This window comes from Poeciliopsis prolifica, unplaced genomic scaffold (genome assembly GCF_027474105.1).
Source record: "Poeciliopsis prolifica strain line A6 unplaced genomic scaffold, Auburn_PproV2 SCAFFOLD014, whole genome shotgun sequence".
NCBI lineage: Eukaryota > Metazoa > Chordata > Actinopteri > Cyprinodontiformes > Poeciliidae > Poeciliopsis > Poeciliopsis prolifica.
Genome location: NW_026562389.1, coordinates 3624219 through 3640925, shown reverse-complemented (window position 1 = coordinate 3640925; position 16707 = coordinate 3624219). Strand labels below are relative to the sequence as shown.

At 40.2% G+C, this 16707-nt stretch overlaps 1 protein-coding gene across 3 annotated transcripts in view; it reads right to left on the bottom strand.

Annotated features, from left to right (window-relative positions):
- The window catches only part of sema6a (sema domain, transmembrane domain (TM), and cytoplasmic domain, (semaphorin) 6A), a 136171-nt gene that overhangs the window by 50311 nt on the left and 69153 nt on the right, over nt 1-16707 (bottom strand). For all 3 annotated transcript variants that reach the window (XM_055039200.1, XM_055039201.1, XM_055039202.1), the window contains exons 4-6: nt 11786-11846; nt 9645-9707; nt 9016-9117 (exon numbers count right to left, since the gene is read on the bottom strand). In XM_055039200.1, the coding sequence (XP_054895175.1) occupies nt 9016-9117; nt 9645-9707; nt 11786-11846 (226 nt within the window). The remainder of the gene's footprint in view (nt 1-9015; nt 9118-9644; nt 9708-11785; nt 11847-16707) is intronic.

Here is a 16707-nt window from a genome sequence, read left to right as displayed (position 1 = left end):
TAATGAGATTATGCCCATTTTGTTGCTTTAGGACTGTCACTTTATGCAAATAAGCTACTGCTGGAAGCCACGCCCCCCAACTTATACATGCATAGTTGAACAACATTACATCTGAGTCAGACCCAGATTAACCCAGATGTACAACCAACAATGCTGTAGCTATTGGTTGAGTGGACCTGCATGAGGGGTTTAATCTGCAGGTTTGCAGTGAGCAGTACGCTGTTTTCAAGAGAGTCCTTCGAAAAGTGATTCGCACAAACTACAATTTTCCTTGGCAATGTGGCCAGAACATTGCCATTAAAAATAAAATGGCAAACTACAAATATATAGAATCATTATACATAAAGAATCATTTTACATAGTGACATATTCTAAGCTTTCGTTATTTTTGATGATTCTGGCTTACAGGCAGTGAAAATCCGAAATTCAGTGCCTCAGAAAAATGTTATTAATGTAAAGTCTTCAGCTCCCGGAGCTTCCCTGAGCCTTGAACCGGTTTCTCTCTGGCTCGATAGGCTGCACAATCATGGGGGAAGGCTGTGGACTTGACGGATGTCGTCGACACCCTTTACAAGGAGGGTAAGCCACAAAAGGTCATTGCTGAAGAAGCTGGAATTCATATTGGCATATTGACAGAAAGTTGAGTGGAAGGAAGAAATGTGGCAAAAGGTAGTGAGAGCAGGTCCAGCCACATACCGAGTGCAAATAAATGTAAATATTTTTCAGAAGAATGCTATTTGTAAAATGTTTTCGTTTAATGTGATACTCTAATTACCTGAGACACTGAATGTTGGCTTTCATTTACCTCTAAGCTACAACCATTACGGATGAAAAGGGGAAAAAAAGCTTTTTACTTGATGAGTAATGACTCTCTCACTAGTGAGAGTGTCCGTTCTGGTCTAGGGATGCCCTGGGATGCATCACAATGACCTAGAGAGTGTTGCTGGGGAGAAGGCGGTTCAGGTTTCCTTTCTAAACCTTTTGTCCCCTGAAACCTGATCTCAAATAGGTGGAAGACAGTGGCTAAATGGATGTTATGCAAAATATTGGTATTGGCAGATATTTAGATGGCATCCTTTATTCAAGTAAAATATGTCATTTAGTATCCGGATTAGTTGTTTTCTAAATGAATCCTATCATGTTACCAATTTAAAATCCGTTTAGAGTCATTTTCAAGGCGCTAAAAATTAGTGTTTTCATTCTAGCCGACAATCTATTGAAAATGGAATTAAGACAAGTTTTTCCAGTTTTGTTCCAGTGAAATTGGCAGAGCCTCGCACATAATCAGACATGGATGAAAGGTCAATATCATCCCACCATGGGATAGCTTGTGTTGCCCAGCATGTCTCAGGATGATCTCTTACTCTGGCTAATGACCAGAGGCATGCAAACTCACAAATGAGAGAACATTTCACTTGCAGTTTAGTCGTAGTCACGTTTCTGCCTGCATCTCTCTTTCTATCTTGTTCTTGATAAACAGCTCTCACTTTCTCCACCATCTCTTGACAAAGTCTTGGGGGGAACGGCACAGCTCACCAAGGCTGCAAACTGCTTACGCCGCCCTTTCTGGTCTCGAAACAGGTCATTTTGTCTTCTATTCCTGTCTCGGCGGAAACGGTTATCATCTGCCCACTAAAAAGGTCACACACTCACACACACAAACCCCAGCGCAACGGTGGAAAAGCTTGCCAAAGAAATTGTTGAGGCTGATTTGGCAGGGAAAATTATAAGTGACCTTTTACAATAAACACAGAAGCACCAGCGGCATGCAGGGCATTGCAGACTCTCATTCCTTCTGTTTCTGCAGCAATTAAAGCAGGATAATAGCAATGTAAGACGGACGCAAATTGTTATAAGACAGGAAATGCTGTAATTATAGATTAGACAAATCAGAGCAGACATGAGTAGCAGAAGGTCAGGTGTAGTTACTGAATCTAGGTGCAACGTCAGCATATTCTGTCGTCTACGTAACATAAGCACCCCGTCCGTCTTTGACGAACACTAATATATCACTCCATACGCCTTCCATATTCTCAGATGATTCCACTGATGCAGTGACCTCTGTCCGCTGGGCCTGGCCGGCTGTCACTAATCTGTTCCTGCCGCCCAAGCAAAGGAAGACACTCCCAGCCCCACTGCCGCAGATACGCATACGGCTCCAATCTCCTGTTGAGTTGGCATGTGTGGGTAAGCAACACCCTAACGCTCCCTCACGTGGCGTTAGCCCTGTCAAAAGCAATATTCAGTGTTTTGAAATATGGCAGGCAGAAAAGGATAAACCTGCCACACTCCACCACAACGTTTTTAAGCAGAAGTAAATTCAATATTTGAACTGGTTGAGACAATTGTAGCATTTTTCCGCCATTAAGAAGACAAACATTATTATGCTGTCAACCCTACTGGCTGCAAAGAAGACAGACGGGTTTCAGCTTTGTGGAGACACCGTTCAGCATAATGAGAGCTTTGTCACATGTTGCATTAATAAAACACTCTTCTCTGGGGATCTAGAGCATTTAGGCAGGCTGAAAGTATAGTAACCTTGGCTTAAGGTACAATGCATCTAGATGAATTAATTACTGCAACAACTCATTTGTGTTTTCCATAGGCTACATGCTAATTAATTAGACAAACACAACATGAAGCCGGAACATGCCCATCAGGAAGATTATAATTGGTTCTGAATTAAAAGCAAGGTTCTGATCCCACGTTTGTGTGGTTCCGTAAGGACGACACATCAGATGTTATCAGGAGATTTCTTACTCAAAACAAATTTATGCTAGTTGAAGCTCCATGGGACTCAAATTGAATAGCTTAGTGAACTTTATTTTCACATAATTTGTTGACTGCACTAATATATAGTGTGCCAGAGTCAATACTGTTGCCACATTTAACTACAGATGTGCATAAATCCTTTATAAGTCAAGCCTCAAGTCTTTGACGACTTGAAGTCAAGTCTTTCAGAGAAACTTCCAAGCCAAGTATTGAGTCTTTCTGGGGCAAGTCTTTGAGAGGTGAGTCCAAGTCATCTCAAGCCTTTAACTCGCTTTTTAAAGTCTTTGAGTAGAAAGTCCAAATCAAGTTTTGTGTCTTTTGTGAGGTAAGTCCAAGATACATGTCAATTCTTTGACGAGCAAGTCCAAATTGGAGCAAGATCATAGCAAAGAATATTAAGGAGCTACAGAAAATATGAGCAGATGGTAACAAATCATTAAAACTCACTGCCCAGAAACATCTTGGGTATTAAACTGAATGCACCCTTTGACAAAAATTATGTGCTTACATTGCTGCATTAGCTGTCTGAACTCCAGTCTGTATGCATACCAGCTTGCCTTCACTCATGATTACATTAAACAAAGATTGCCAGTTAGACTTGAGTCCATGAGCTTAAGTCGAGTCTGAAGTCTTGGTTTTCAAGTCGGGTCTGAAGTGCACGCCACCTAGTCTGACAGAGAAAACTGCAGTAATTACGTCAGCAGGTTTTTCTGAGCTGGCACGTATCATTTACTAGAAAACAGTAAAGCTTAATGTTTCATGGACTGTGTGCTGCACATTTCATGGGGTTTATTCATATTGGAATATGTCAGCCCTTCCAAAATAAATGTTCTGTCTATGACTTGGTTTTAAGAGCCCAAAAGTCCCCACTGTTTTATTCCTTGCTTGCTGATTAATTTATAGATGGTTGACCTACTCTTTGCAGCTGGGTTAAGCCCGGCAAACGTATTCTACTGCAAAATATTTTTCCACCTGCAACAACTCTCTCCATCCATAAAGGTCAAGTGCACCAGTTCGCACCTGTCCTAGGAGAGGTGGTACAGTCTAAAAACAGAATATAGTTCCCTGGGAGATTAATAGTCACGGCCCATTTCTCCGTAACCAGTTTCTGAGGAATAGAGGGATGAAAAATGTATGTTAACACATTTTGGACTAGGAATAGAATCTAGTGTTTGTGGCTGTTAAAAAAATCTTTTTTACCCTGACACATCAAAATCTTAACTTCCCTTGTCTGTTTTTCAACATGTAATGGATGTAAATTTAGTCCTTGTTGATGTAAAGTTACTTATAATTCAGCATTTTATTGTGCTTTTACAGTCCTAATGTCTCAATAGAGTAGACTTTAGAGGAAAAAATGGGTAATAGTATTTTCTTCAAAAACAACAAACACTTGAGTGTGCTGATAATTTCACATGCACTAAAATCAAGTCCAGGCCCCATCACCTGGGAGTCTTAGAGACTCCCCACCGACCCCCGCTGCTGCACCAGGCAACAGGCGATGAAACCGACTCCATTCATATATCAACCCAGCTGGATGGGGCGTTTATTATGGCAGCGCAGCAAGACAGTGACAGAGGGAGAAGGCAACAGAAGGAAAGATGGTACACTGATGGGAGCGATGGAGGGAGTGAGGTGTTAGTGCTTTGCAGAAAGAGAGAAAGAAGAGGGAAGAAGAGATGGGGAGGAAAATAGAGTTTAATGTTGCAGAGAACTGAACAAAAAGACTGCATCATGGTGTCAAGGTCTTTTAACATATACTTTCTGGAACACAAAGTGCATGAATCAATATTGAAAGCCAATAAAGAGAAAACCTTGATCACATTCTAAAACAGACACCGCAGAAACACAATGGGGAGTTAAAAATAAAGAAATAACTAGGTGGGAAAGCCACTGAAGCAGAAAACAATGTGGGATGGGGCTAGTTTGGGCTGGCGCCTTCACTGGTCCTCCTTTCTCCCCTCCTGTGTCCCCATCTATTCCTCCCAGTTCCTCCTGCTTGCCCTCGCAGCGTCGTTGATTAATGTGGGATGAGGCTGGCCCCAAAACAGAGGCTCTTTTCAGTGCTGTCACACTGGTGAGATGGAGAGCCAAACTGTGGCCAAGGTGGATTTAACCACATGCACACATACACACACACAGAGAGTTTTGACCAGGCTGCCTGGATAAGCCCAGCAGGCCATCAAAGGCCTGGTATCTGCCCTGAGAGTCTGCCAGCAGAGCAGCATGGGAGAAGCTTTGAAAAATGTGTGCTGTAAGGTTGCATGTTTGCAATGGTTTCACTGCAAGCTGCTTGGGTACAAGCATACTTCTTAAAATCATTATCCACTCACATAAGTGACAGCTTCTTTGAGAGAAAAAAGAATTAAAATTATATTTCAAAATTGTTTAATTGTGAAGTGGAGGAAAAAAATCATGCATGCACATATATTTATCCTGGAGAGGCTGAACAGGTCTCGGTGTCAGGTGAGAGATTTTGTTGCCACTACAGCTTTGTGCTGGGCAAGGTGGAGCTTTATGGAAAACGTGCTGAACGTTATGATGGTGATGGCAGCATTTTGTTTGGGGACACTTTTCTGAAGTTGATTAGAAGTTGATTAGAAGATGGATGGAGCATAACAGAGCAAAGCAGGATGAGAACCTGACAGATATTTCAAAACGGGGGGAAAAATGTTCACTTTCCCACAGGACAACAGAGTTACAGTAGAAGAGCTTATCAAAAACATATTTATTTGTATGATCACTCTGATCAAAATCTACATTTTAAAACTGATCTTTACATAATGTTCTCCATCCAACTGACTGAGTCTGAGATATTTTACAAAGATAACAGGCCCTAGATGTGCAAGGCTGGTAGAGACATACTCCAAAAGATGGTATTTCTGCTAAATATTGACTTAGAGTGAATGAATACAATCAACATTTAATCAAAACATTTCAGATTTTTGTGTGCAAATAAAAATAAACCATATATTATTTTGTTTCCACTTTAAAGATGTTCAAGTGAATACTTCTGTAGATTGGAGACTTTAAAATACCCAAACAGTCTCTAGCTAAACAAAGTTCATCTGAAAGTTATATTGCACAACCATAAATAAAACTTTTTTCTGATTGCTCCCCCAAAGTCAATAAATCAAGTGTTCTAATTTGCTTTCTCCATAGGTTTTATAACTCCTCCCCCATGCATCCCAGTAACTCCAGCAGACTCGCAGCAATATCGGTCCACTAACTGCTAAAACAAACCTTGAAACCATAACCAGAAGCGCTATAAAAGCTAACCAACCCTGATAAATGCAGAGACATAAAATCCACTCTCCCTGCAGGAGGGGTCAGTGAATTGAAAGACGCTCACTCTTAGCATGCTGAACCACAAAGCCAACGGAGTGGAAACATCTTCCTTTTCTGATAAACAGACCTAGTGGACCAAAACAGGAGAGTGTTCCCCCACAGGCTACAAAGATAAAATCTCGATGTCGCATCGCATTCAGACAAGAAGAACAGGAACATTTGTAGGGACAAAAAGGCCCTTCATACCTTACATATGTCGCTTCAACTTTGAATGTGAAAACAATCTTTAGGTAGTTTCTATAAAAAGATTATATACCAAATTTGAAGCTCAACATAAAATAATCTAGATTACCACTATCTACATAAGTCATTCAGTTTTTTTCCACTAATTTTTTCCAATATGTGACGCTTTTTGGGAATAGTTGGACTTAAACAAGGCTCTAATATTTGGTTGACAACTAAACTTGCTGGTACTGAATTTTATTTTGAGTTATCAAAATAAAGGGACTGAAGAAGTATAAAACCCTAAAAGAAGAAGTACTTTTTTAGTGTCCAGTTTCTTCCAATTAGGACAAAGTGCTAAAATTTCCTGTGGCTCTAAAGTGACACAGTGTGAAAAATTTATCAGGTAAAGGTGTGCATGTTGTGCACAGCCTGGGTTACATTGCGATATGAATCTGGGTTTATTTCTGATCTGGGATATTCTTGCCTGGAAGCACATCTTTTCTCCTTTATTTCCCCTGTGCCTTGTTTATTTGAACAGCTATGATGTTGGTTTCTATTAGCATAGATAGAGACAGCGACTGAACTGGTTATGTGAGTACAGTAATTGAAATAAAAAAATGTTATTATCTTTTGCACACCGTTAAATTGTAGGTTTCATCAGAAAAAGAAAGATAATCCCTCCCTCTCCTATGTTTTTTTTTTATCTCTTACATCCGCCTTCCTATAGATGTCTCACATATCTATTTCTATTAACAGCTTTATTTTTCAAGTCAATTTTATTGTCCACCTGCTCTTCTTTCTTTTTTTTTTTATTGACCTGAGGTTAAAAAATAAATCACTTTGTGCTGCTTTCACTTTTCCTGAGGGAATTATAATGCCTTCCAGACACGCCTGCATGAATACAACCCCAAAGACATTTTCAGGAGATGGCTGAGTTGAATTTCAGGACTGTGTCATCACCTCCATTTCACAACGTGGGTGTGTGTGTGTTTGTGTGTGACAGAATCCAGGTTGATAGGTTTCTGAGCTTCTAAATCAAGCACATCAAACTGAAGACAAAGATGTCAGAAAAAGACCTGCTGACTGATGAAAGTCATTTAATCCATGACACAATAGTTCATACAGGTGGACTCAAAACATACTGAGGCTTTTTGTTTTTATATAAACTTGGAAAATAAGTTGCGTTAATCTTGCTATTACATAGCCATACCAAAAATCGTGTCATCCCATCTTTGAAGACTCGTGTGTCCTTTTGGAGGCTCTGAAGCTTTGAATGGTGCAGAGATCAGTGATCAGACATGTCAGGGTTTTCTTTTTTTTCTTTGTACATATTTAGGGATCCGACTGACTGCGAATGACATTTCAAAGCTGTACAAGCTGTCAATCATCAGCCAAATCATAAAGTATTTTAGTTTGTCAGTTTTTCTTAATAGCCTTCTGCATCCCAATGTGAGTGAATCTTTATCAGTGCAGACGCAATGCATGGCAAAATTCAGCTTTTAGGTTATTGCTGCAATATTTGAGGCCCACTGATTTTTATAGCATCTAATTTTGGCAACCATGTACAGAATACATGACATCTGAAAGCTGTCATTCTCATGAAGCTGATCATTTTCACATTTAATTTGGCATTTACAGAAGTGATACATCATCTAACTGGCCAAATGTTTGATGGACTATCATGATTTGAATGCATTAGGCCTGAATTATGATAACCTTCTGAATATGCAAACCAAATTGTCCTTTGTGACTGTGAGTTTGCAGACACTAAATAACGCAAAGAAGATTGCTACTCCATATATTGTGCAGCGTCAACCCAGGTCAATATTAGTTCATCACACTGCATAGCAACAGTTTTACACCCAACGATCCAATGCAATATTGTGCAGATGTGCACAAAGTTATCTCCCCATTAGTGCACTTCACAGTTGCTTTCCACTGACATCCATATTTGAAAATGTGCATCCTGTCCAAACCACACAGTCTGGTGAGGCTCATGTCTCTAAAGCAGCAAATTCTCCACCTTGAATGCATTACTAGAGTTTGGCACACTTTAACTTTCAAACTTTAAATCATTTTTATAGCCTCTGATCACTTCGCTCTGGTAAACCTTTGCCTCATGCACCCAATGATGACAAGATGTTTGAAGTAGCTCCTGTTTATTGTTCATTATCTGTTTTGTGCAAGCAATTAATTACTGCACCAGTTCAGATTTATACTGTAATATTTTTAAAAGTACATTTTTCTGAGAAATTCTGATCTCAAATCACTGCTATAAAAATTTTTCCCAATTTGAAATGCAACCAATTTTATTCACAAAAGTTTTAATATTTTATTCTTAAATGTTTTACAATATTTAGGCAACGCAAATTTGCAGATGATGGACCACTTATACAGTCTTCTTTTCTAAACTTCAAAGTAATTTGATAGAAAAAGCCAATAAAAAATATAAAACACAATAAACAAAGTACGTGAAATTCAGCAGTGTAAAACATAAATTTGCCATAAACACATAAATCCGCAGTCAACACTTAAATTCACAATCCGCTACCTGCTGTGGGTTTTATCTGGATGTACCCTACGCTCACATTGAAAGTGACAAATCTCAACATTTGTCTAAAAATTATGCTGCATCTGTTTTTCTGCTGCATGCACTTTTGATAAATGAGGCCCAGCGGGTGCAGTATATCTGAGAACAAATGTGTCTACACGAAGAGTCGCGTGCTTGCCTACCTTGTAGGTTCGACAGGACGGATTGAAGGCGTTTGTTCCACAAACAAACAGGGTGTCACCGTTTTGCTGCAGGAGGACTTTGATGAAATTGTGACACTCATCCTTCAGGGAGCAGAGAGCAGGATAAAAGAACAAAACAGAGAGAAAGTGAGCGGTGACATTTCTGTCTTTATACTTTTACACTAATAGCAACATTTGACTCAGATCAATAAGCTTGTTCTTCCTTTTTTGCTTTTCTGGTATAGTACATGTCATCCATGTGAAACAAACACTAACTCTTCATCAGGGGATGCAATGTTTTCAGCTGACTTTAATGGTGTTGTTTTTAATGAAACAATAAATCTTTTTGCATAAGATTACACGACTGAAAGATATGAAGATTCCCACTGATGAACTTTATAAATTATGTAAACCATCAAAGAAATATGTTGATGCATCTTCAGGGTCATATATCAATGGCTGTGTGTGTGTGTGTGCGTGTGCGTGTGCGTGCGGGTGTGTGTTAAATTACACACCCGCGTGTGTGTGTGTGTGTGTGAAGAAAAACAAAACAGAAAAACTCAGTTATTAAATCTGATGTGAACTTGTGTAAAATGTGACATATCTGTAAATTGTGATGAATGTGTTACCTTGTGCTTTCCTTTCATTCGGCAAGTGTCCACGTCTGCCTGTCTGGACTTCCAGGTCATTTTCTGAGAAAAAATATATAAATAATCGATGTAAACAGGACACAGAGAGGAGGAGAGTTTCTGAGAATAAACAGACTCAACATTTAGGCGGGAAAAAAAAGCCCAAGCAGACAGCTCAATATCCATCCATACAGGGATCAATAATCATCATCTGAGATTCCCCATCATCGATTCCCCTCATCAGGAAACTGCTCTGAGACCAACTTTATTCTGAGCACTGATGGATGATCTGTTTACTGCTCTGAAAACCTAATTTCTCTGCCAGAGAGGTGGACGAACAATTCAGGCCGCAGATCAGAGCTGATTCTATCCAAGGACAAATTCCACCCCATAGTCCACACACTTATTAATCAATACTAAGCCACATGCGCGATCTTACACCAACACTAACACACACACACACACCATTCGTTGTGTGGCCTGAGGGTCAACGCTCAGCCATGGGTTCAGACCACCGTGTGCCCCGCCGCCGTTGTGAAGCATGTTTGGAGCTCAGCCGCTGATTAAAGACCTTCGGTCATCAATCAGTCTTCGCCTCTCCTCAGCAGCCTTTCATCTGCAGCCCGCTCTCATTAAGACCCACTCACCGGGCTTTGACATTCAAGTAGAGGAGACTGAGGGTGGTTGTGTACAAGAGAACACCCTTGTTTTGAGCTTTGTTTGCATCTATTATGTTGAGGCCAATGGATGCCAGTGAGGTGTGGGTAAAATGAAAAAGAGAATGGACATTGCAGCAAAGATGTGGTGAAAATGTCAGATATTGTTTAAATATTTTAAATGTTTGTTAGTGTTCCCTTTTGGTCAACATTAACAGTACTGTGCAGAAGTTTAAAACCAGCCTTTTTTATATTCTTGATATTTTCTTAAGCAATACATTCGCAGGCCTTCGAAAAAGCTACTACAGTTTTGAGTGTTTGGCTGTTTTGTGGGATGGGGGGGTGTTTGCAGATTTTCATTCCAGGCCTGGTACCTGACTATGTTAGCATGTTCTGCACTTTAGATTGCACTGTTGATAGTTTCTTGAACAGCCTGAAAGACTGCTTTGAAGCACAGGATAATGGACCAGAGATATGCATCGTCTACTGTCTGCAAAGTTTTCAGCTAATTGCTCATTGGGAATCAACTTGGTGGAGCTAAAACAGGTCTATGCCCACAAAAGTCTGTTATTTTCAGTCAATCTTTGGGAAATGCTGCGGACAAGAAAGTAAACAATCAAATTGTAAAAAGAAAAGAAAATGTGGAAAAAAACTAAAGAAAAAAAATTATTTGACGTGAAATACTGAATTAAAAGAAAGTCTGGCTCTTTGGAGTCAAAACATAAAGATGGATGTTGATGTGTCTGCAGCAGCCCCTTAAGTCCCAGAAAAAGGTCTGCTGTGAGTTGTATGGCTCAAGCTCCATCACCATGGCCATCCAGAAGTGAGAGGCTGTTTTTGTTTTTGATCGTCTCTATAGAAAAGTCTTGGAATCCAAATGGACGTATTAGCGGGCTGACGGCAGACATTTTGATTACACAATGGCTCATTCACTCTGAAACATATGTCTTGAAGCTGTGGTGCGTATGTGAGTTTAACCTGTTAGAAGCCGAGACTATTATTAAACATCACGCAGAACTATTTGTTTGTCATGGAAACTGAACATAGACAGGCTGAGAGACGTTGATGTCCAAGAAATCACCCTGACCTTTCCTCATTGCTGCTCTGTGGATAGCAAAAATCCCTGAATTGTTTTTAACATTTGCGAAAACGCATAAAAACGAGATGAATCGAGACTTTCACTCAGCTTTGTAACGTGCCAAGATCCTTCCGTTTAGCATCTGATACAGCTCTATTAAACTTCCACCGTCCCACTGATGAGCAACACATGACGCAGGCGGTTTGTTAACCGACTGATTGGATAATCGTCTTTGCAGGGTCACCATGGCAAGCTCGCGTCTCTGGGCAGGTGTGTACGAGTGCTGACGGGCACGTAGATGGAAGCATGCACACAACCACAGAGCAAGGAGGGCTATTAGGGTTACGCTGTCAAATCGCAGCACGACGAGAACGACCAATCCTCACAGAGTCCCACGTCTCACTCACCTTACTGAAAAAGATCTCGTCACCGTTGGCAGTTTCCGTGTCCACTGTGTATATGTGATCCCTGCCAGAGGAGGAAAAGAAACGGAGAGAGAGGGAGAAAAATGAGAAGATAAGAGGTCAGACAGCAACAATACAGTCAGAAAAATCTACAAATAATAAGCCTGAGCTCTTTCTTCTTTCTCTATTTCCCCCCCGCAGGCAGCAAACAATATCAAAAAAATGGGTCTTTGTATAAACTATGTTTAAACTTCAAAAAAATTACAATAAACAAAAGGAGGCCAGAGCTATTTGCTCTGTCAGACAGAAACAGTCAACAAAGCTTTAGAGCGCTGTGGCGCAGGCCTGGGGACAAAAGCCTCTTTGTCCAGACGAAAGGGCCTAAAAGGGGGGCGATGGAGGAGGGAAGGTTGAGACGGGAGGTGCCAAGTCACTCAGGGCTGTTCAGGTCAATTAAGTCTGCTGTTTGAGCCACAGGAAATCTATACTAACACTCATTATTGCTCGGACGAGAAAACGTATGCGTGCTAGCCTGGAAACATAAAAGCCTCTCCTGTGTTACGCAGTCCAGCCATAAAAGCCCCAGCAGGGCATATGGAAGACATAAAACTCTGAAAGGTTAACCAGCTCTCAGACAGACCAAAGTGTGGCTACGCCTCCCTTGGAGATGGAGAGTCGAAGGTGTCGAGGTGGTGAGAACAGAACAAGAACAAAGAAAAAAAGGATTCATCTCATTTTGAGGCAAGAAGAAAGGAGAAACAGCCGTGACAGATGATGCAACTGTTTTAATTTTGGTGGAGATTAGTTGCTGAGTGAGTTTTTCTTTTTTATATCAAAGTGTGTAACAGTGGCATCGCCGGACTCAAGGTTTAATTACGTTCCAGCTCCCCAACCCGCGCTCAGACCGCCAGCCAGCCCTGCTCTCGCTCATTAACTAAATCTAATAAAGTCTTTGGAGTAACAGGCACCTTGAAATGAATCTACTTATATCGCCTTCTTGGGGGGGTCCCGTCTGTGTCCTTGCGGACAAAACCCAGTCTTCTCTATGACACACAAGGCTCCATTTGAATAATTAATCTTTGGGAGAGGTTGGAAGTAAGTAAACAGTTTTTCATAGGAGAAAACAGAGATGCCAGGGTTGTGGTGTAGGCCCAATATCCATCATGTCCTGTGTCCACAAACGTATTTCTTTATTATCAGCACAAACATTGTTTTCGATACGAGTTGGAATCTGATTAGTCGCTTGTCAACGATCCTTTTTGTGAACTGGCTCTCCAGGTATGGCCTTGGAGAGGAGGTGTCCAGTTTGCAAGGCTCAAGGTCTCATCTTTGCTTTTTGCAGTCTATGTGGGCTTGTTGGCGTCCTAAGAACACCCTGGACAGATCCACAGCTGCGTTTGAAGTGGGATGACAGTCAACTCAACCAAATTTGGAAAACTTTCCTCCACTGGAGGAAAGTTTTGTTTGTGTTGGATCTAAAGAATGGTAAAAACCAGATCCATAAACACAATTTATAGGGAAATCTGAAGGAGTATGAGGAGCGTGAGAGACAGGATCTCAAGGCGTAGTTGTGGAGAGGAGAAGTTGTCTAGTTTGGAAACCTCAGAGTCTGATTTTTGCCAATGATGGGAATCCATTGCTAAGTTCCAGCCCTAACCAATAGCAATCATTACAGAGGTTCATAACTTTGTGTGAAGCAGCTGGGAAAAGGATCTGTTTCTCCAAGTCTGAGGCTTGGAAGACCTAAGCATGAAGAAGCAGTTCCAAGAGAACTGCTTCTTCATGCTTAATGACTATAAGTAGGTTGGAGAGGCTGATATTGACGGTGTGAGACAGCACAAACAAAAAGTGAAGCTCTTGCGGCTCTCTTGTGGTTTAAAATACAACCAAAAGAACGATATCCTTGATAGAAGAGGATAAAATGTGCTTCCTACTTTGGGAAGCCTCATCCAGCACTTGCTTCATAGACTTTATATCCGGTGTGGCGTGGTAACACGTTGAAGTCTCCCAGAATGAACGTAGTGCTGGGGAGATGGATGTCCCACTAGACTGGTTTCCTCTGTGACAAGGTCTCAGATAATCAATAATAGAATAGTGAGCAATTGCTTCCTTCTTTCTGGGGCAATTTTGAAATATTTTACTCTCAAATTAAAGCAAAATTGAGCAGATTATGATCTCCAAAGCTGGTGTCTAATTTTCTGCTATGATTAAATAAATATAATCAAATAACTCACCTGCAAAACATATTCATTAGTACTTCAGCACAGTTTTACTCAGTTTACATGTTCATGAAAAACATTACAAGCAATGATCTAATAACAGGGGTAGTACTGAATTTGATAACAGCAGCTAAAACTTTGATGTATTAAATTAAAACAAAGCTAAAATGTTTTTTAAAACACATTGAAACTTGTGGAAGAAGACATTAAAGTGTACAGTTTAAGTGCTTGAAAGTCTCTTAAAAGTTATTCATCGAGTTTCATTTATATATTTATTTTAAGAATTCAGACTCTATATTCAAAAAGACAAAACTAAATCAAAAGCTATTAAATCAAAGGATTACTTGGTGGGTTTACTGTAATCCCCTGGGTTATTTCACTGCCTGGAGTTTTAAAACAGCTCATGAGTAATCTGTAATTGACTGCTCCACATTTTCTCAGCAGTAACCTTCCCTACCAAACTGTCCCGGCGCTGACATCGTCCCTCAAGGGCCGAAGCCTTCCAGCTGCAGGGTTTTTGGTTCCAGCAGAGATTAGAGGGAGCCAAGCGGCAAGGCGTCCCTCAAACATCCTGACCAGAGATTGAGGAGGACAATGGAGCGGCTGTGTCTGTGTCAACACCGGCTCTATAAACACACACATGTGCATAGAGACATCCCCCCTTCCCCCTTCTCCCTTTCGTCGTACCCCAACATGGCGGCACAGACTCCCTCCAGAGCCCTTTTAACTTCTACAACACTGCTCCTGAACTCTCCTTACCCCGTGGTGCGGGTCACATCTGTACATTATACCGTACATCCTCTTAGTAGAAACAAGAGAGACGCAGCCAGACATGGAGTTTTCATTACTCTCATTCTATGGATGAACATTATAGACAATTCTGACAATGTTATATTTTATTTGAATTATTATTCAACAAGCAACCTGAATGAATTCCCTGAAAATCAGGAACCTGGTGCACAAGTTTGAAATTGCACGTTAAATTCCAGGAAATATTTCCACTACTTGTTCAAATGGCCTGAACAATCTCACAGAATAATTCAGTCTCTTTTCTTAGCAGAAATGATAGGTTTCTTGACTCAGAGCCTTTATAAAACCCTAATTTTAGCCTCCTTTCTTCATTTGTGGGTTAATACCATGTCAGACCACCTATTGTGTCTAAGTTATAACGATTTGACTCAAACCGTCCCCTTCAAATAAAGGTACATTGGTTAAAATATTGATCATGTGAAAAACAAATCATTAGGAAAACTAAAGCCATTATTGCTGATACTTTTCATCCTTTACATGCTGAGTTCCAGTTTCTTTCTCCTGGCATCAGGCTCAGACTTCCTAGTATAAAAAGTAACAGGTACAAGCACTCTTTTGTTCCTACAGAAACATCTATTTTTAATGCAGGACAAGGTAGGGGGACTTGCACCTGAGTTACTGTTTGTAGCAACTGTCAGTCAATGATGAAAGACACTGCTGTACTTTTTCCATGATGTATTGATTTGAATTTCACGTCCTTCTGATATGGTTTTATACATCCTAATTTTTTTGTGTGCCTCACTTTTCTAAACTTTTTCGTACGCCAAGTTATAGTGTGAAAACTGTGCACGCTTTTATGCACGAGGCCCCAGATCTATTCAAAGAAGTTTTGAAACATTGCTTAAAAATAGGAGTGTAGGCTTCTGAAGCTATTTCACATTTTCTCGGTTCAGAGAAGGCTGGAAAATTAACAGGGTTCATTTTCAAACGGTAGATAAATTAAACACAAGACGGTGGCTGGCATCAGTCAAAGACTCTTCGTTTTTGTGTGAGAAAATGTCAGCTGTGATTTTGACTTTATAATAACGAGTTTGTGTGGTCCAACTAACCTAGTTAATTTAATAGAGTTCTTTCTTTGATTAGATGTGAATTTTATTGGAGGCTTAAAATGTTTAACTGTTGTGATTCTTCACAAGTAAAATTAAATGGACTCTGTTTCAAGGCCTCTCCTCCCTGCTGGGAACAGCTTCCACATAAACTGCTGCAGATGAAAACACAAGTTAAAGCAAAAGCTAGTCTCATAAAGTGATTTTATTAGGAGCCTCTTTTAATTTGCACTGAACAGTTCAGGAAGGCTTTCACCCTAAACTTAATCTATTTATGTAATTCATCTTGAACTACATGAATATAGCTCCCAAGCACGATGTTGAACTTTTTTACACGGTTTAGTTTGAGCAAATTTCTTGGAGTTGGCGAATTTAAAGATCTGGAGCCAAAAGATATGCAACAGCTTCCAGCAATTTACACAGAAGAAATACAATCATCACTACTTCTCTACTTCAACAAGAACCTAAACATGTATTAGTTAAGGTACTGAAAGTTTGTTGAGCTTGAAAATATCTGTTACAGAAAGTTGTTCACGTTTGCAGTGACGAGGGTTACTCTATTTGATCTGAATTGCCCCGTTCCAAACAGAAAAAAATAAACAAAATAATAATTTCTTTTCATAAACAGATCCGTCATCTGGTACCTCAGTTCATCAGCTAATGTTTCTATAATGGATCCAGTGCATTAAATCAGATTGGGGTTTTTTTCCAACTAGCAACAGAAAAACGCTTCAATTGGAAATCAAATTTATTGCAAAGCAAGTTGACTGGTGGATAGCGTAAGTCTGAGAATTTGCCTGCTGAGGCATTTTTCTTGATTTTATGTCCAACTAATTCACTGGCACCATAC